This window comes from Bombus vosnesenskii, unplaced genomic scaffold (assembly GCF_011952255.1).
Source record: "Bombus vosnesenskii isolate JDL3184/JDL3185 unplaced genomic scaffold, Bvos_JDL3184-5_v1.1 scf7180000013267, whole genome shotgun sequence".
NCBI lineage: Eukaryota > Metazoa > Arthropoda > Insecta > Hymenoptera > Apidae > Bombus > Bombus vosnesenskii.
This window is the reverse complement of record NW_022882927.1, coordinates 3,996,828-4,016,720: the sequence shown is the minus strand read 5'-3', so window position 1 is coordinate 4,016,720 and position 19,893 is coordinate 3,996,828. Positions and strand designations below refer to the sequence as shown.

The 19,893-nt window shown below is 34.7% G+C and overlaps 6 protein-coding genes across 7 annotated transcripts in view; 2 read left to right on the top strand and 4 right to left on the bottom strand.

Moving 5' to 3' along the window:
• The window catches only part of LOC117230827 (disintegrin and metalloproteinase domain-containing protein 10-like), a 57,114-nt gene extending 51,959 nt beyond the window's left edge, over positions 1-5,155 (top strand). The window contains exon 17 of the mRNA XM_033488684.1: positions 407-5,155. Coding sequence (XP_033344575.1) covers positions 407-1,459 — 1,053 coding nt within the window. The 3' untranslated portion in view covers positions 1,460-5,155. The remainder of the gene's footprint in view (positions 1-406) is intronic.
• LOC117230831 (meiosis-specific nuclear structural protein 1-like) lies at positions 4,973-7,013 on the bottom strand. The gene is made up of 5 exons (XM_033488689.1): positions 6,733-7,013; positions 5,948-6,453; positions 5,685-5,882; positions 5,419-5,557; positions 4,973-5,346 (listed from the first exon to the last, which is right to left on the bottom strand). The coding sequence occupies exons 1-5, from the start codon at positions 6,986-6,988 to the stop codon at positions 5,177-5,179; spliced, it is 1,269 nt and encodes a 422-aa protein (XP_033344580.1). The 5' UTR covers positions 6,989-7,013; the 3' UTR covers positions 4,973-5,176.
• A 113-nt stretch (positions 7,014-7,126) lies between these two features.
• Positions 7,127-10,290, bottom strand: LOC117230828 (ATP-dependent RNA helicase abstrakt). The gene is made up of 10 exons (XM_033488685.1): positions 9,821-10,290; positions 9,456-9,729; positions 9,034-9,379; positions 8,824-8,957; positions 8,572-8,728; positions 8,331-8,493; positions 7,957-8,257; positions 7,731-7,880; positions 7,478-7,660; positions 7,127-7,393 (listed from the first exon to the last, which is right to left on the bottom strand). Exons 1-10 carry the CDS (start codon positions 9,851-9,853, stop codon positions 7,257-7,259), a joined length of 1,878 nt encoding a protein of 625 aa, XP_033344576.1. The 5' UTR covers positions 9,854-10,290; the 3' UTR covers positions 7,127-7,256.
• An 89-nt stretch (positions 10,291-10,379) lies between these two features.
• On the top strand, positions 10,380-17,260 carry LOC117230417. Its single transcript, XM_033487847.1, is given in 13 exon segments — positions 10,380-10,435; positions 10,518-10,765; positions 10,890-11,151; positions 12,999-13,212; positions 13,289-13,522; positions 13,618-13,749; positions 13,837-14,036; positions 14,101-14,224; positions 14,297-14,403; positions 15,393-15,559; positions 15,625-16,085; positions 16,157-16,897; positions 16,972-17,260. Coding segments are annotated over 12 exon segments (2,919 nt in total). The 5' UTR covers positions 10,380-10,435; positions 10,518-10,617; the 3' UTR covers positions 17,101-17,260.
• On the bottom strand, positions 11,196-12,955 carry LOC117230421. Of its 2 annotated transcripts, none has more exons than XM_033487855.1 (7): positions 12,702-12,955; positions 12,383-12,626; positions 12,123-12,333; positions 11,919-12,043; positions 11,663-11,845; positions 11,421-11,590; positions 11,196-11,359 (listed from the first exon to the last, which is right to left on the bottom strand). In XM_033487855.1, exons 1-7 carry the CDS (start codon positions 12,713-12,715, stop codon positions 11,227-11,229), a joined length of 1,080 nt encoding a protein of 359 aa, XP_033343746.1. In that variant the 5' UTR covers positions 12,716-12,955; the 3' UTR covers positions 11,196-11,226. The 2 variants fall into 2 exon arrangements, with proteins under 2 accessions (XP_033343746.1, XP_033343747.1); XM_033487856.1 differs by having other exon boundaries at positions 12,123-12,318; positions 12,702-12,951.
• On the bottom strand, positions 17,245-19,880 carry LOC117230418 (spermine oxidase-like). Its single transcript, XM_033487848.1, has 8 exons — positions 19,586-19,880; positions 19,251-19,506; positions 18,528-18,741; positions 18,217-18,453; positions 18,021-18,152; positions 17,732-17,934; positions 17,548-17,668; positions 17,245-17,475 (listed from the first exon to the last, which is right to left on the bottom strand). The coding sequence occupies exons 1-8, from the start codon at positions 19,785-19,787 to the stop codon at positions 17,362-17,364; spliced, it is 1,479 nt and encodes a 492-aa protein (XP_033343739.1). The 5' UTR covers positions 19,788-19,880; the 3' UTR covers positions 17,245-17,361.
• Positions 19,881-19,893: the final 13 nt, after the last annotated feature.

The following is a 19,893-nucleotide window of genomic DNA, read 5'->3' as shown; positions in this document are numbered from 1 at the left end:
TTCTATACACGTTCGAATTGTTCTTTAGAAAAATACAGTTTACTATATATAATACCGATACCAATCATTTTTACGCCAGAGACTGTCGAGGAAACGCGCGGATAAAAAACGTGTCGAGAGTAAGTCTAGGAACAGACGAAAGTAGAGTCTTGTATCTGCAGCATCTGTAACACACGCTAGTTGAAAACATCGTTGTACCTTTGTATCTAATTCGTCATAAATCCTCCAGCATTCGTATAACTATTCGTGTAACGAACACGCGATCGTACGACTATCAGCAGTATCGTAGTTGATTTTCCTCGTACATTTCACCGCTAACATCTGCCTAAATCAATACCTGTAACGGTAGAACACGCAACCACTTGATATCATCGTTAATACTTTACGACTCGTTCTTTGAATTTAGGTGGCGAGCATGCGATTACTGGGCAAACGGCCGGACCTGAAACTCAAGTCAGTTACAATAATACACAGCTCAACGACGGAAACGGTGCGTCTTCCGCCGGAGGGAACGGAGGGAGTGACGGTGCATCCTCCGGCTGTACGTGCAAAGCTTCCACTCAGCAGAAAAGTCAGGGAGAAGAGGAGACACCGGAAGCATAAGGATTCTCATGGGAACGCGGACAAATCCGGCAAGGATGCATCGAAGAAGAAGAAACAACCGCAATCACAGGCGAAGAGGATATCGGTGAACGCGGCCGAGGACTTTGCTAGGAAGAGATCAGCAGACGTGACGCCTGCGATGATACAAGAGAACAAACGGAAGAAGACCTTCCCAAGTCGAGATAAGCAGAATTCGAGTGGCAACGTAAGCAGCGCGGACAACGAGAAAAGAAAGCGTAAGAAGCAGCACAAGAAAGAAGTGATCGATTATTCGGCTATCCAGGCTGAGAAAGAAACCGAGCCAAACGCCGATCCGAAAAGCAAAGTACGTTCCTGGTTATTGGCATCCTCTCAATGTCGGCCGGAAACTGGCAGAAGCAACGCGACTGGTTTACCGAAAAGCAAGTCTACTCCTGTGGGTCTGACTGGTGCAGGAACCAGACTGCCTGCGACCAGGCAAGCGGTTTCGAGGAGACCAACCGAATCTAAAGAAACGAAAGCACCAGCAAGTTCAGGGACAAGAAAAGAGAGGGCGAAGCTGCAAGTAGTTTATAAACCTCCCTTCAGGTTCAGCGTGAAACTGAGAAAATCCGACAAGGTAGCACAGGTTCCTGCCATGGCGCCAAACACGACACACGTCAATGGCAGGCCGAAGCTTCCACGAACCGGTGTTCTTCTAAGGACAGCGAAAAAGAAGGACAGGGTCAGAATCGGCAGGGCCAGACAAATAGCGCCTACAGGAATCGGAAACAGTGCGGGTGATTTACCTGAGCCAGCCAATTCTGATCTCCATACCGTTCCTTCCGATCTCGAGGTGTTACTGTCCGAGAGCGAGTTCCTCTTCTCGGACACGTGACCACGGTGAATCAGAGACGCTTAGATCTGTTCATTATTTAGAGGAATCTTTTTAGAAAAAAGATCTGTATCGAAGAAATCGATACGTCGAAGAATCCCGTCCGCCGAAGTCGCGAAGGATAGGTACATGTGAAAACCTTTTACATGCTATCCCGTGGTTCAGCCTCAGTTTCGCTAATGATAAATATAATTAACCGCTCTGGTCGATCGTTAAAAAACGCTCGACAGAATAAAGAATCAAAAGAAGAAGATATTTATTATTAGTGAAATCGAACTTCGAAGAACCAAACCGTTTTATCGTATTAGTCTAATGGCTGCTGGGCGTGTTTTCATAAACGTTGACGCAACCCCAAATGAGCTTCTTCCGTTCTACTGTGCTGGAATTTATTTTTTTATCGGTATCTAATAACGAGGAGCACGCATACACATATGGCGTACGCTTTCGCTCTTTTTCACGTCTTCCTAGTAATAAGACGACATATCTGTCGTACGTTCAGAATAATTCACCTCGTAAATCGTCGAATTCGTATTACGATGTAACGATCGATCACCGAAACGATCCGCGCGTTCTATGGAAGTGCTAGTTGAACGATTCAAGCCAAGTTTTCTTCTTCCAAAGAAAAGGGGCCAAATTTCACTTTAAAAAAAAAAAAAAGAAAAAAAAGAGAAGACTAACCGCAGCCGTGCGCATCGACGTATCGATGGCGCAAGGGACAAAAAGTCACAGACCTATTTTCGCTTGTCGAAAAGCGCGCAGAAAAATTTGTTCTTTCTCCGGAAACACGAGATTACGATTCGTTTGCGATCGCAGCTTTAATAACAATTAAGGGATCAGCGTTCGATCGATGTGAGATGCGACTTCTAGAGTGATGTATCGTCTTATTTGGAGACGAATAACGGAGAGAAAGAGAATGGGAGAAAGAAAAACACTTAAAACTATTACTATATCGTGCCTATCGTACACCGCTGTTCGAAACTTACGAAAAGAATCTCGCGATCGAAGAGAAAACTTCTTGCTTTTCCTTGGTGATGGTTTTTCGTGAGACAAACAGGAAGTCAGCAGACACACGAGTTGCTAAGGAATTCGTGATCTAGCGACGAATCGAAGTTTCTCTTGGAAAAAAAAAATAAGAGAAGAATCTTTGAGAACGTAAATCGCGGTTGATAGTTGAAGCTAGTCTATCCTTTTTGAGTTTCTTTAAAGATCGTCTATCGTCAACTTGATACTTTTTGCCTGCACTTGCTGTTGTTAATCTAACGTACTATTCTCATGGTTCCTATTCGCCGGCAATTCCTAACCGCGGTGTAAAACTTGCCGGATTATTTGCATTTCCAGTGGATAAGCGATGGCAAGACTCTCGTTGAGCTATTTATATTTTTGAGACTGTATAAAAGATACGAGAATTAACGACACGCATTCTTCGCTATATTTCCATGAGTTTCATTCCTCCCAGTGTGTATTCAGAGACTGTCTACCCTACCTACTGGGAAAACGGCTGTAGCTTAATCGTATTGAAATGATTTATCATTACTATTCTGCGGTGCTATTAGTCAATATCGCTTAACGAAACGATTCTGTGCCCGTCGAACATTCCAACGATTCCTCCAAATCTCTTTCCATCCAATCGAATCTATGTTCCTCTTATTTCCCTCGTTGAAACTACTTGTTCTTATTCTAACGTTTGTTAATGTTATTTGTTATTTGCTTCGATTCATTCCACTCCACAGAAACGGTGTTTTTCTCAGAATACTCTAGCATTTACCCGATGCTTCTATTACTTTGACCCACCATATAAAGATCTTATCGATCGCAAGCATTATTGAAATATCCGGTAACATTTATGGTTTCGTGAAACAAGAAGAATAGCTTCCGCGAAACGTACTAGAGACTTGCGAGAGTTATGTGTTAAAAAAAAAAAAAAGAAAAAAAACGCTTGTATCGTCGTTAAGACGCCGAGAGAAGGCGTCGTGATTGGTCTCGTTGACGAAGAGCAACAGGAAATTTCTGACCAGATTTGTTCACCGTTGATGAGATATTATTAGCGTTAAGGGACGGAGGTGGGCAAATCTATTTTTCGTTGTTCATTAATGTAAAACACGCTGCGATAAATACTGCCATAACGTATCGTACAAGAGGGAATTACGCGTAAAATGATACGTGTATATCGTTATAACGCGAAAGAACCATCGAGACACGCTTCGTTTGCCCACCTCTGATTAAAACCAGTAGAGTATTTTACCGATTGCTGCGAATAAATGAACAAAAATCTGCTTGTGTGTATACATACGTGCGTACGTGTACTTAAATCGTAAGAATATGTGATTTTACTTTTACGTGAATTTATATACACGTTTAACAGGCGTAAGCGGATTGCGATCGAGTCTCTGCAATCTCTGAGAGTCGATCGTTCAATATGTGTCACGCGACTAATATTTAATTAACCCATTGGCCTAATATTACGTAAATCGTAAGCGATTATTATTTAGTCAGAAACGTTTACTCGAATAGTCGGTACTATTTATTAAACGAAACAGAGAAGAATCAACTAGCGCGACTGCAGTTTCCGACTGGCTAAGAAATTCTTGGATCCATCTTCCTTTCTTCGTTTCTCTTAGAGAAAAGTTAGAAGAAACGACGCGTAGAAAACCGCGTCGGTCGAAAGAGAAAATAAGAGTAGCGAGTCGATGTAGGCAAATGGGTTATCAAAGGAAATGTGATTTTACTTTTAAGACCAATCTGTGTTAAATTCGTGAACTTGACCGGTTCTGAGCCAGTGGCCATGTCGCCTAATTCCCTCCCTCGTTATCGCTTCGTACTTAAGAAATTCTCCATAAAGGTTCTTTAGTTCGCTGGAAGAAAGAACCGTAGGTCAGGACCATTCGTCGAGATGCAATTTCGATACGTGGAGATAAGGATTTCACGTAGCGTATAAGGAATACAAATAGACAACTTACAATAGTATTCAGTTTTTAAAGTTTACGATCATTACGATCATCCATTGAACGACGATCTTCCGAGAAAAGAATTTCTCTACGATCTCAGGATATTACTGTACCGTTTCCAAGTGTATAATGTTTTAACGATAGATATGTTAATTTACTCGTCATTTAAAGAAGAGATGAGAACGATCGACCGATCAAATTAGTTTGTAAGCGACTATGGCGACTAGCCAGTCACCGAGAAAACTAACGTTCGTACTTATAGTTATTCTTAATGCTCGAGTGCTACTTGTTTCGCTACTTCAACCCCTTCTTACGCCGAAGATGTTTTAACACAGAGTGAAAGAGAGAGAGAGAGAGAGAGAGAGACGGAAAAAGAAGGAAGAAAGAAATTGAAACGATCGTTTTGATATTACATGACAATTGTTATAAATCGAAAATGAAAAATTGCAAATGGAAGGGGTAAAAATGGTAGAAGAAATCGCTCGAGAATTGCCTCGATTGCCAAGAAAAATCCGATCGGCAGAACGAAACTCGTTAGTTAGCTGTTCCCGTCCGATTTTTCGATACTGGACACGCCCGAGGCGAGACTGTTAATTTATCATGTACTTAATATCCAATATAAGATGGGGCTGCTGTATTTTTACACGGACTTTGTATAAATGACGAGAGCCGCAAGAACCGCGAGAGCGATGGTTTTCGCGCATCATTGTATATATCTGTATACCAATAAATAGCTGTAGAATTAAAAATTTAATTTCATCTTCAGTGTTTCTATTTAAAGCACGTTGTTCTTTGCCTGCTGAAATTTCACTGCCTCCAAGTTAGATTCCGAATGACACTTAGTTTCGTTAATATCAATTTCACGCCTTATCTTTCCTGCATCCTTCGAACGTTGCGTTTTATTTTGCTCTATAGCCTCGCGCAATTCATTTCCATATTGGACGACTACAAATAAAATATGGCAAAGCTTACCCACGTTAGTTCCGATATCTTTGATATCAACGGCGATTTACACACCTTTTTCGCGTCGTGCTTGCTCCTTTTGGCCTTCCTTTTCCTCCTGTTTCTTTCGTTCATCTGCCAAATACTTGGCGAAAGCAGCGTCGATCGCATTTTCTTTCGCTTTCCTTTCAGCCACAGCTCTCTGAGTTTTTGCCTGTTCATTTTACAGCCTCTAACAATCTTTATACACTGTGTTATATTTCTTACGCGTATTGTATAAAAAGATAATGCGCAATGAAAAACAAAAAAGAAGAAATTCCGCGATGCAACCATAATCTCACCATCTCTTCTAGTTGTTGTCTCGCAGTACGTTTCTTTTTCATCGCCAGTTTAATCGCTTCACCCGCCAGTTTGCGTTCTTTCTCTACCAAATATAATTCCCTGGAAATTTCTTCCCGTTCTATTCGTTTATGCTCTTCCTCCATCAATTTACTCATCATCTTTTCTAACATAGCGTCCTTAGCTGCCTGAGTATCGGCCTAAAAAAGACAGGTGCGTTGTTAAGATAAAATTCAGTGCCAATGAATGGACGTCTTCGTAGAACCTTTCCTTCAGCTTCCCTCTTTTGCAAAGCCTCCCTTTTAGCGATGATTCGCAAAATCTCGTCGTGTTCCTGCTTCAGAACCTCCCTCCTCTTCTCTTTCCAAAATCGTCGAGCTTTTAAAAAAGCATCCTTCTCAGCCTCCATCAAAGCAGCTATTTCTTTCTTCCTCTTCTCCGCTTCCAAATTTTCTTGGTGCATCGTCTCGCCAACTTCTTCCATTATCTTTCGCTCGCGATGCTTCTCCTCCTCTTTCTCACGCAGTTTCCGTCGATTATCTAGGAGTTGGTTCTGGAGATCTCTTTTGTAACTTAATTTCTTCTGCCGCTGCTTTATCTCAAAATCTTCCTCGACATCCCATGGGCTGGACAGATTAGAAGTTTGTATCTGTTCATCCTGAGTCCTCTTTTCTATCAACTCTACGTGTTTCTTCTCCAAAGCTTCGTTACATACAGATGGAACAGCAGATTTTATCTTTCTACTCTTTAATGACTCTTGCAGTTCGATATCTGTATTATATTAATAGGTGCACAGTAAGTAAATTTATAATTAATAGACTGCGGCTATTTATGCAAATTCATATTTTTATGGATATAATTACAAGCATATAGACGTTATAGTTATAATAAACATTAAACATAAAACATTATAGAGAGTATTGTACTTTGCATATTTTGTATATGTTTGCATATTATATGCATTGTGTGCATCTTTGCAGCTTCTAATTTTCCATGAATGCATATACACCAACAGTTTAACAACGAGTTAAAGGAAAATTGCGCTTTTACGTTTACGACGTGCAAGCTCCTCGACTAGTCGCTGCGTGCGTTTAAGCTGCCGAATTTTTACATCACCAGCCGCCTTGGCATATTGTAGTTTTTCCGCTTCTAATGCTTCTTTGCGTTCAATGTGCTGTTGACGTAATCTTCGCTTCTTTTCGGCACTTTTCTCTATTATCCTTCGCCGTGCCTCTATTTCATCGGCTTTCTGATTTTTGATCCTCGTGAAATCGTCATCCCCCTTCCCATTTTGCCCTCTAATCATTATTCAGGTCAATTCAGACGGAGTTTTTGTTGAAAAATTTCTATCTTTGTGCGTATCGTGTGCCAAATTGATGAACAGAGAAAACATAAAAGCATCGCGTTTAAAGCTAGCAGGAAGTATGCAGTGTCGAGGAAAGAATGAGATAATATCTATGTTTAATTATGAATACAAATTTTGTAAAACTATTTACAAAATACGATATTACACGGAGAAATCACTATTTTTTTAAAAGATATGTACAAAATATGTCCAAAATAATATGTCCAGTTTAATAGTCAGCTGCATTGCTGGCCAAGTAATCACGGCGTCCGATATTCGAAGCTTGTTTGTTCTGGATAGCTTCCAGTTTGGGACACTCTGTGATTCTGTGACCAAGACCACCACAATAACTGCATCCACGCTCATCTGAAATGTAATAAAAAAGAACACGGTTTATTTCCTGCTTCTTAATAAAAAAGAAAATGTAAATGTTATCTGCAATCGTTTTACCTCCCAAATTGAGGTATTTTTCATTCTCTGAACAAAGTTCCAGCAAGAATGGTGGAACCTTTTGTTTCGCTTCCATAAGCAAGTGTTTAAGATCCAGTAACACAGACTCGTCATTTGCTTTGTTAATAAATGTTGTTGCTATTCCAGTTCGTCCAGAACGCCCAGTTCTTCCGATCCTATGCACTATACATAAAAATTAATTATTTATGTAATTAATCATTGCTTAATAATTAATAGAAACATGCTAAATTACCATAGTTTTCAACATCATCCGGCATATCGTAATTTATAACGTGTTGCACATCGGCAAAATCGAGACCTTTGGATGCAACATCCGTCGCAACCAATACATCCTTCCGGCCTTCACGAAAAGCTTCTACAGAACGTGATCTTTCTTCCTGATCTATAAAAAAGTAATTACACAATTTAAACGCTAGAAATATACTTGATGATATTTATTGCGTTAAAATTGAATATACCTTTTCCACCATGTATTGCTACCGCTTCAACGCCCTTTAGCAATAGGTATTCGTGAATAGCATCAACGTCTTGCTTTTTCTCGGCAAATATAAGTACAGGTGGGGGAGTTTTTTGTAAACATTCCAGGAGATACACGATTTTAGCTTCTTGCTTGACGTATTCAACTTCTTGTATTACATTCATAGACGCTGCACCTGCGCGACCAACATTAATCGTCACAGGTTTTACTAAAGCGGAACGCGCAAAATTTTGAATCTTCTTTGGCATAGTCGCAGAAAACAGCAACGTTTGTCTCTGACCCTATATGAAATATATGCTCAAATGTAGTACAAACAATTTTTAATATAATAAAAATATAACAAAGTATATTTACCCTGAAGAACGAAAAAATTGTTCGCACATCTTCTTCAAAACCCATGTCGATCATACGATCGGCTTCGTCCATACACAGATAACGACACACGCTGAGTTTTACCATCTTTTTATCTAACATATCCATTAGTCTTCCAGGAGTTGCCACCATAATGTGAACACCTCTATAATGAAGGCAAAGATTATATAATGCGATAGAAATATCGAAATAAGAAAAATCAAAGTGTTGGCAGAATACTTGCTTGTTAATAACTTCTAAAGATTCTGATACAGGTACACCTCCAATTGCTAAACAGCTGCGTATTTCGGGACAACCTGCTTGTCGTAAAGTATTCGTATAATGTCGAATAATATCGTAAGTTTGTTTCGCTAATTCTCGAGACGGACAAATGATTAAACCTGAAAGGGGATAAACGTCATATTTAATATCATTATATTATTTAATATCATTTTCTAAATATTTTATTTTTTATATTATCACAATATAGTATTACCATATGGTCCTTCGTTTCTCACAAATGGCATAGCCACTTCTTGTTCTAGACAAAACATTATAATAGGTAATACAAATACCAATGTTTTACCGCTACCAGTAAAGGCAATGCCAATCATATCGCGACCTGATAATCTATAAAAAGGAAAAAAATAAATACTTTATATTTTACAGAAACGTGACTACAAATATGCAATAAATGTATACTAACACTGTTGGTATTCCTTGAACTTGAATTGGTGTGGGTTTAACGATACCTTTCTGTTCCAAACCATTCAGTATACCTCTATGAAATTTCATCTCTTTGAAGCTTTTCAATGGTGGTGGTACATCATCTCCCTCTACTAAAATTCTAAGTTTCCTCCTAATCCTTTCATGTCTTGCTTCTCCTGCAGCGAGAACTGCTCTTGGAGGTCTCCAACTGGTCTTTATTGGGTCCTCGTATTGAATACCCTTTGCTAATTCCGCTACACCCATTAAAGCTTTATTTTCTGCTACACTCTCTAGGATCTTTTCTTCTTCCTTCAACTGTTTTTCCATAGCACTTTCCTTCTTAGCTAAAATATTTTACGAATCGGTTAATTTAAATTATTGAAAATTTTTTATTTCATGAAGTATGCCATACACGGTTACCTTCTGCTAATTTTTTTAATTCAGTATGTTGATCCAACAAAGAAATGTTCGACTTTCTTCCCCATACTTGCCCATCATCATCATCTGCATCATCCTTTTCATTCTCACTGCTACTTTTCCCGATAATACCAGCAGCAGCTTCATCTTTAAGTTGTCCAAGCTTACCAAGCTTAATTAATTGATATTTTTTACGTTCTTTAACTGGCACATAAGGAACATAATCGTCATCTGTTTCCAAGGGACTGCTTTCCTTGTCTCCTTCTCTTCTGTATCTCTATATTAAGAAACATTTATTAATTTATTAGTTAGAGAAATTTTAGAGATATATAATTAATAAGAGATAAAATATCAGATAGTAAAATAACCTTTCGTGGAGGATCTCCTTTTTCTTGTGCCATTTTTTACACAATTAAATACTTTAAATATTTTAAGATTCAAAGATGATTCAAACGAATAATTTATGTGATAACAGACATAGTATTCTGTGTATTATTAAGGAATCCACATATAACCTATATTCCATATAATTGTATTCCCAAACTTTAAAAGAACGAAGTAATATATTCAGTGAATATGTCGTAATGCCACCATTATCAATATTTCAAAAGTACTTTTCGATAATATCAATTATTTTATTCTTGATGATTCTATTAAAAATTAATATTAATAATAAAGAAACACTTTGGAAGTTGTTTACATTACATTCAGATTCGATACTCGATACTCAATACTCGATTGCTTCACATCGAAAAATGAATCGATTTATCAATATTTAAAACGTTCATATCATCGACATCTAATTTATACTTAATATATACCAAATTCGATCCGATACAAAATGAATTTTTGTAACCGGGAAATAAGGTATAGCTAAAAAATCAATACTAAACTTTTAATCAGTAGACGATGAAAATTTTGTATTATGGTATTTGTGGCGCTATCCACTTCCGGAATACATTACATCAGCTGATCAAAGCATGATACTGACACTACCAGATATTTACGTCGGATATGTTTTTAGTATGGTTATTTAAACATTAATCGTATTTATTGTTATTCTAGATAAAAAGATTAAATACTGAATAAATTATGTACATATGATAACGATATCATAGTATACTAATTACAATCTACTACTTCAAAACGTTGTTAAAACAATACAATGTTTAAAGATCCAAAAATAATAATCATTGGTGCTGGAGCAGCGGGTATTGCTGCAGCAACTAGATTAATAGAAAAAGGATTAAAAAATATTACAATTCTCGAAGGAAAAGATCGGATCGGCGGTAGAATACATACAGCAGAATTTTGTAAGTAAATTATTTCTGTTTCTATTGTACGTTCATTAAACGTTCATACACAAAGTTCAATTTCTGTTGCATAGGATAAAGAAACGCACTTATTTTTAAAGCAATTATAATTTTATATTTTCAGCGAACAATGTAGTGGAATTAGGTGCACAATGGGTTCATGGTGAACGGGGAAATGTTGTTTTTAATCTTGCTTATCCACACAAACTATTAGATTCGTCAAAATGCTTTAATGAATTCGATAGACACTTATTTGTTACTGCAAAGGGTGAAATTCTCTCAAAAGAAGAAAGTATAGAAACATTAAAAATATACTATGATATTTCTGAAAATATATCGGATGATATACATAATTCAGAGTCATATGGGGAATATTTTATAAATCAGTGAGTATATAAATAGGTTTAAAATATATTATTTATTATATACAAAATTAAAATTATCTATTAAATTATACAAGTTTATTTTAAACATTTCTTTAAAAGAATGTTCTTAACAAATGCATCAATGTCACTCTCTCTAAACCATGCTTGCAAAGTTGGATGCAAATTTGTTGTTGCAACTGTAAAAACTTCTTTATCAGGAACTATACACCTAAAAAGAGAAATACTTATGTAAATACATTAGTATAAACAGTAATCTTTGACAAACTTACCTTACACGGGAATTAATGCATTGACTTCTCACATATTCATATCTTAAAAGAGAATATATATATTTTATGTACTTTGCATCTAATCTATTTTGGTCTTCAGTATAGATTTTCTTAGAATTATTTATTCTTTCCATATATCCTTGTGTTAATATAGGTATAATAAAGTTCACCTAAATGTTAGTAATTAGTAGTAATTAAATTGAATTAGATTTTTCAATCTAGAGACATTTAAATTGTTTTACCTGTTTAAAACAATCATCTATAAATTCTTCTGCTCTACTATATACATAATTTTCCTGTTCTTGAAGTATGAGAACTCCAATTTTGGGCTCCTTAGACCTGAATATTTTTGCTATATGCTGTGCAGTTTCTGAACCATCATCAGCAAATGTTAACATAACTTTACAGCCATATGGTTTTTTAGTCTATCAAGAAGATATACAAAAAATGTCAATTTGTATTGATGTAAAGACATTTATCACAAATATTCTATAATACCTTTTTTAAATTATCTTGTATAACATGCCCAGAAACTGATTTATGTCTTTGTATATTATGTACAAAATTAATTGGAGTTAATACTAATGGAGCTCTTGGTACATTATTTGGTCTCATGATTGATTCTATACAAATAAAAACCATTCATCTAAGCTAAATTGAAAGAAAAGGTTCCTACTGCTTCTATGATAAATATTAAAATACCATTTGCCGTAGTACTTTGTGTAATTCTGTTAATTAGATCAGAAATATCATCCTTTACTTGATTAATTATATCAAAACGATGCATTCTTTGTAAAATACTCAAAATCTTATCTATAGTTGCCTCAGCATGTTGCACATACGTTAGTAATACATAGTAAGTTGGATCTTGCAGGCCTTTAAAATCATAATCTATACACTGTAAGAAAAAGAGCTAACAAAACAGTTTTAAATAAAACCATCATTAAATATTATATGCATACACGTATTTGTTCCATCGTTAGGCCCATATGTGCAGCAAATTCTTGCCACCCATTATAAGTTTTCCCTGTTGCAGTAGAACTTAGTAATAAACATAATTTTTGCAATGTGGTTTTTCCAATCTCTTCGAATAGATAAGAAGCATGAATTTGTGCTGTAGCTCTTTGAATATTTAATGCTACAGTATCTAAATTTGGAGGACCATCAACCTCTCTTCTCAACTTTTCCAATTCAGGATCAACATTGCTGAAATACAAAATATTTTATAATTAATGAAAACATTTTTTTTTTCTACAAAACTAATTCAGTAATAATTCTTACCCTTTTGCAAACATGTTTATAAAGTATATATAATTTATGTTCCTGTGTCACATTTTTTGTAGAGAGATATAGATCATTCATAATTTGTAACGTAATACAATAGTTTTATAAAGCACAATGCAAGAAATTATGCTTAATAATGTACAAATTTTAATAAATGCACTATAGTTTTCTCTTCCTTTCTCGTTTCAAGGTTAGTGACTCACATCCGGCCTGATTTTACCGCTAAAATTCGAAATTTCTTCCGATCGTTGTAATAAGAAACTGAATTGAATTAAATTGAATTAAATATTTCAGATTTTATAAAATATTTGACAAAAATCCGTTTACTAGTCGTAATAAAGCCGAGCAATTACTAGATTGGATACATAAATTTGATAATTCCATTCAATGTAGTGATTCATGGTTTAATGTTTCTGCAAAAGAAATTGTAAATTATTGGACTTGTGATGGAGATCCTGTACTTAATTGGAAGGGTCATGGCTATAAAACACTGTTTGCTTTATTATCTGTATGTATATTTTATATCACTAATAATTACATTATATACGTATATGTAGCAATAGTTCATTTTTCTTTTATTTCAGCAAAAAATATCAAATGCAAAAAATAAATTGCCTATAATGGAAAAAATAGAATTTAACAAAGATGTTTATAATATTGACTATACTTCAGATAACAATATAATTGTAAAAACAAAAGATGGTTCAACATATAAAGCATCTCATGTTATATTTACTGCATCTCTTGGTGTTCTGAAAGAAAAACATAACACAATGTTCACTCCACTTTTACCTGGAACAAAGCAACATGCAATAAAGGTACGGTAAAAATTTAATATTGATGGTTAATATGGAAATTTCTCTACTTTTTCGTATGCACTTAATTTAAAACACAATTGTAATATGTTATTTAGGGTTTAAATATTGGAACTGTAAATAAAGTGTTCTTGGAATTCCCACATAGATGGTGGCAAGAAGAGTGTGCAGGTTTTAGTTTAATATGGTCTAAGGAAGATAAAGAAGAATTTATTAAATCTTATGGACAAGTATGGACAAGTATACAGCTATATCCTTTAATATTGATAAACATTATCAGTATTGGTTCTTAAATATATTCACCATATATGATGTAGGATTATGAGTGGCTATGTGATGTCTTTGCATTTATTTCTGTGGATTATCAACCAAGAGTACTATGTGCATGGATCTCTGGTAAATTTGCAAAACAAATGGAGTTACTGTCTGATAATGATGTATTTGATGGACTATATTTATTACTAGAAATGTTTTTGAGTAAAACGTATAATATTCCAAAATTTGATCAAATGATTAGGTAATAATTTGTAATATTCCCTTTTTTGGTATTCTAATGTTAATATGTATTATATTATTTATAGATCATCATGGTATACTGATGAATGTTTCCGTGGATCGTACACCTTTAAAAGTATAACAACTGAAAAGCTAAACGTGAAAACGGAAGATTTAGCTGAACCTATTATATTAGCTGATGGGAAACCTGTATGTATTTCCATTAACTGAATAATTAAGGAAAAATGGGTATCAGATTCTTTTATAATTTTTATTCAATAGATAATCCTCTTTGCTGGAGAAGCGACGCACGAACATTATTATTCTACTGTGCATGGCGCAGTTGAAACGGGTTTCAGAGAAGCTGATAGAATAATAGATTTCTATAGGTAAATTTTATAACTTTTACATATATAATTAGTATTTCAATTTTATTTGGGACATTTGGGTAACTACGGTGTAAAATAGTGCAGTCTTTCTGATTACTCATTATAGTTGAGATAAAAGGTTATTACTTATACATAATGATTCTGTGGATGATTAAACAGTAATTGATTCTAAAATAAGCTTATTTTGTGATCATCGCATGGCTTTAAAGATTCTGTGTGACTTGATTTTTATTTTCCAATATCATTTATGTCTTTAAATTTGTAATTCACACTTCGTGTCTTATGCAATCATATCTGTTTTATTTTTTAATCTTAAAAATAATATCTAGGCGCGCACACATACAAAGATAATCTGCGTAATCTATGACAATTATACTTGTCCTTTTTTTCATTAATTTCTTTTACTTGTTCTTCAATCTGAAAAAGTAGTATGAATGAAAAAGCTAATTTATATTAAAAGTGTTTATATTGAATCATATATTCTATTTCTATTGATTAGCATGCTTCTTAGGCGGTTAAAGCCTCAGCTCTAACCAGAGCCACATTTCTTCATAAGGGACCATGGTAAATTATAGATTTACTTGATGATTTACATTTTAAAAAACATTCTTTATATAAACATTAAATATATATTTCCAATGTATTGATTTAATCAATAACCATTTATTTTTATTATTTTATTCTTCCAACAAAAAGAAACTTAACATATAAATTTCACACTTAGCAGTAAATAAATAAAATGCATGCATGTCTATTCTTGCTGCATTGTTGATTTTGCTACTATCGATTTACAAGCAGTAAGTAATATATTTTTCTATTAATTAGGTAATTTTCCTTCTTGATAGAAGATTACGATATTGTTATATTTGTTAATTACTTAAATTTGTATATAGTAATAATTCGTACATACATGTTAAAAATTGATTACAATTATAAACAAATTGTCAAAATTGAATAAAGAAAGAAAAATCACAATTCTAATCACGTAGAACACGTGGTTGCATAAACAACTTCCATAAACTGGAAAGGACAGTGAATGCGTCAAGCCAAAAAGTAACAAGAACGAAACTTGTAATAGTAGGTGCAGGTATTGCGGGATTAGCGGCTGCGAAGACATTAGACGAAGCAAATTTCAAAGATTATCTATTAATCGAAGGTAATTAAACGTGGTATCGGAATTGCATCCACTAAGTATGATATTTACTGTTTATTTTCTCACAGCGCAAAATGAAGTCGGTGGTCGAATTCAATCTATTCCGTGGAATAAAGCTTGGATAGAATGTGGGGCGCAGTTTGTGCACGGTGATCAAAGTCAATTAGCCCAATTATGTTATGAACATGATTTACTCTCAGATATACAATATCAAGATGGTCAAGGAATTTTCATTCGCAATAATGGTTGTAAAGTAGATGAAGCTTTGATAGAGGAGATAGATGACCTTGTTCGCACTACATTAGAAGATTGCGAAGATTGTGAAAACAAAGATATCGAAGTAGGCTTTGAAAATATCGATGCGGTTTTGAGAAATTGTCTCAATAAACATTTACATAAAAAGAATGACCCATTACCAATAAGAACCATAAAGAAGGAAATTTTTGATTGGAATGTTAAATTTCTTGTAATTGATAATGCTTGTTTCACACTTGATGAACTGTCCACGAAATATTGGGGAAAATTTAAGGTAAATACGGGTCAATTGTAATGTTGAACTTATACGGGAAAATTTAATAACGCTAACTATTTCATTTATAGTATGTCGGCGGCTCAGAACACGTGTTGTTTAAATCCTGATATACGGCTTTACCCAAACTCATCGCTGATAGTTTGGGTAAAGAAAATTTATTACTTAATACCTCTGTTGATTCAATCGAGTGGCAACGAGTAATAGATAATGATTTCAATTCCCCACTTATTATAAATATCTCTAACAATACTCGTATTCTTGCGGATTGTGTAATAATTACCTGCTCTCTCGGTTATTTAAAAGAGAATTATAAGAAGATGTTCATTCCCCCCTTACCGAATCTCTTCAGCCAGGCAATCGAATGTTTAGGTTTCGATTTAATAAATAAGGTTTTCCTCGATTTTGGTGTCCCTTGGTGGAAACCTGGTACCAAAGGATTTCAATTACTTTGGAAAGAAGGAGTATTTTGCAATAAAAATCTGGCTATATGGACTAGAGATCTGACGGGTTTCGATGTTCTGCCAAATCACGAAGGTGTACTCCTTGGTTGGGTTGGTGGACGCGGAGCTTATATTATTGAAACTTTAAGCGAACAGCAGGTCGCAACGGACTGTGAAAATTTACTTAAACATTATTTAAGATTTGACAAAATACCACCAGTAAAAAAATGTTTGAGGACTCGGTGGAATGCAAATAAGTATGTTCGTGGCAGTTATAGTCATATTACAACAAGATGTGACGCGAATGGCATTACACCACACGCTTTAGCAGAGGCGATATGGGGCAAGGCAAAAAAATATGACAATAAGGTAAGAAAAATCAACACACTTGATTATGAAATAATGCAACGAAATTCGATGCAACGAAAATTAATTTATTTTAGGATGTGCCTATCATTATGTTTGCTGGTGAAGCAACGCACGAGAATTTTTATTCTACGACGCATGGTGCTTACGATACTGGAGTAAAACAAGCACAAACGTTTTTACAATATCACGTCGTTAAGAATTAATTATACATAATTTTAAATTTCTAAGAAATATGAATGAAAGTACTTTGAAATATGTGGGTACAGTCGCATATAAAAAACACGCGTGCACACATTTCAAACTTAATAAAAAATTTCTTGCGTTTTATATATGTACAGTTACGTATATAATTTTTATCGTATCATGTTTATTATCATATTAATAATGTTTATAATCATATTAATTATGAACAATTTTATCTAAATAAAATGTATTATTTTGTCATTGCATTTTCAATTATACTATTAATTGTCGTAAAGATTTATTAATCTTTCAGCTTCTCTCCACCCAGAGGCAATTGCTCCATGTACTGTAGAGTAGTGTTTTTTGTTGGTAGCTTCACCTCCGAATAGAATTACCTAAAAGAAACAGATGAAACAATATGTAATCTGGTATTCATTTTTTGAAAAATTCGTTCAAATAAAACTTACGGGTTTCCCCATTTTCATAATTGGCTCTGATAATTCCTTCGCGGTAGAGTTCATCCTTATAGAATCTATGCTCTGATAACTGTATGTACCCCGAAAATGCTTATTTTGATGCCATTTACTCCTATAAACGAAAAGAATGTCGTCAGACAGAGATAAGAATAGATAGAAGCTGAAAGATTGGTACCTTATCATCGCTACTGGCCTAGTGACATTATAATGTTTCAACAACATATTATTTAATATTTGTACTGTTTGATCAAAAACTTCATCATCAGTGAGGTCATCCATTAACCGCGCACCTCTTCCAGATACCCATGCCTGCAATAAACGAGGCTTGTGGTCGACAAAGTTAAAGCCTGCTGTGTAAGGCATCCACCTCATTTTTGGCTAAATAAAATAAAAATATAATTTATGTTTATATTATATACAACTAAATTAACATATTCGTTTGTAGCGCAACTTTAAAATCTTACATCACTCTCAAGCTTCTCCCTTTCTTCTTTACTCCACAAAATTCTATATCCTGCGTTGTTCGTTTCTGTGGGAGTAAACCAAATATCATCGAAGGCTAAAAATATTTTACAAGCATTTCCAAATCCCAGTCCCTAAAACGAAAGTTAAATATCGTTAATTAAACTTTAATTTTTTCTGGGGAAAAAGGAAATATACCTTAATAGTCTTAATTTTTGATTCCGACAATGAAGGATTAAAGAGAGTTTCGTGCTGTGCTTTAAGCACTCCTAAAGAAGGTGTCATGATGACATGATCGGCTATATATTCTTTTCCATCGAGCGTTGTTATTTTCACGGTATTATCGTCACTGGAGTAATCAACTTTCGTTACTTCAGCATTAAGTACCGTTTTGTTTAGCACAGGTAACTCATCCTCCGGATTTGGAAATCTTTTCTATTTAAGAAATTTACGGTAAATAAGCATGTTCAACGAATAAAATATATTGTCGTAAGATAATAAACACCAACCATTAATATATCGAGAATAGTACCATATCCTCGTTTTCTCCAATTGATCGCCAGATCACCTTTGCACACATCATAATTGGTATACGTTTTCGCTGCGATATCGAACCAGTCATCGGCAGGATCAAAACTAGTCTCCATTAAATTCAACAGCCACAATATTTGATCCTGTAGCGTTTCATTTAATTCCGGAAACATCTTAAAATTGTCTTTGAACCTAATGTAAAGTCATTTTAGATCAATGTATAAAGTATATGGTAAGGTATGCGCGTCACATTAGATATGAATTTAGGACAGGCACATAATATCACAGATATCATAAAATCACAGATTCATCATATTAAATTATAATGTTAAAGAACAGACGAATTCAATTATATAACGGAAGTAATAATATTCGAGAGCACATCCCTAATATTGCATACTAATATAAAAATTCTTATTATGATATTATATATTATGATATTATATATTATTCAATTATATTATAAAATTATAAATAATATATATGTAAATAATACTATAACAACAAATAATAATGTTACTATTGAATAATATTTTCTTCTTGCTTTTTGCTTGTTCTCAACTTTGCGATCTTTTGAATACCATATATATTGAATTACATTCAAGATAAATTTCTGATAAAACAATTACTATATATTCATTTGAATCTTTTTATCCTGAGTACATTCATGAAGCGACGATATAAGCGCATAAAATTCGTACTTGTATATGAGACATTCGCCGACGGAATGCTGACACTCATCATCCGACATCTCCGGACTAGTGCGCCCAAAAGATAGGTAAGTATCCGTAATGTTCTTTGTGATTCTAGGATCGAGTAATTCACCAGTAGATGTGTATATTTCATCCTTAAATGGTTTGGAGTGATCTGTAATGTTCAAAGGAGCTACCAATTCGTACGCAACATTTCCCTTCTCTCCGTGAACCCATTGCGCGCCTAAATCGATCACGTACTCGTCTACAAACGTAAACAGTCTATCAATCTTATTTTGTAATTGCGCATACCCTATTGCTACCTTAGTAAAAGCTAGACTCACCAAATTTTACTGTATTTACCCGTCCACCGATTCGATTCTCGGCTTCCAAAATAATAAGATTTTCAAAACCATTCTCGATCAATTTCGACGCAGCCGCGATACCAGACGCTCCAGCACCAACGATCACTATACGCGGCGATTTAGTATCTTCAGAAATCGTGCCTGAGATGAGGCAAAACAGAAAGATCAAGTAATAGAGCATCTCCGACGGTAAAATGAACTCTGCGTGCACAAACTTTTATCAATTGACAGATTGGACATCTAGTTTTACGTGATAACCCTTATATATACTGTATGCTCCTGTTCAT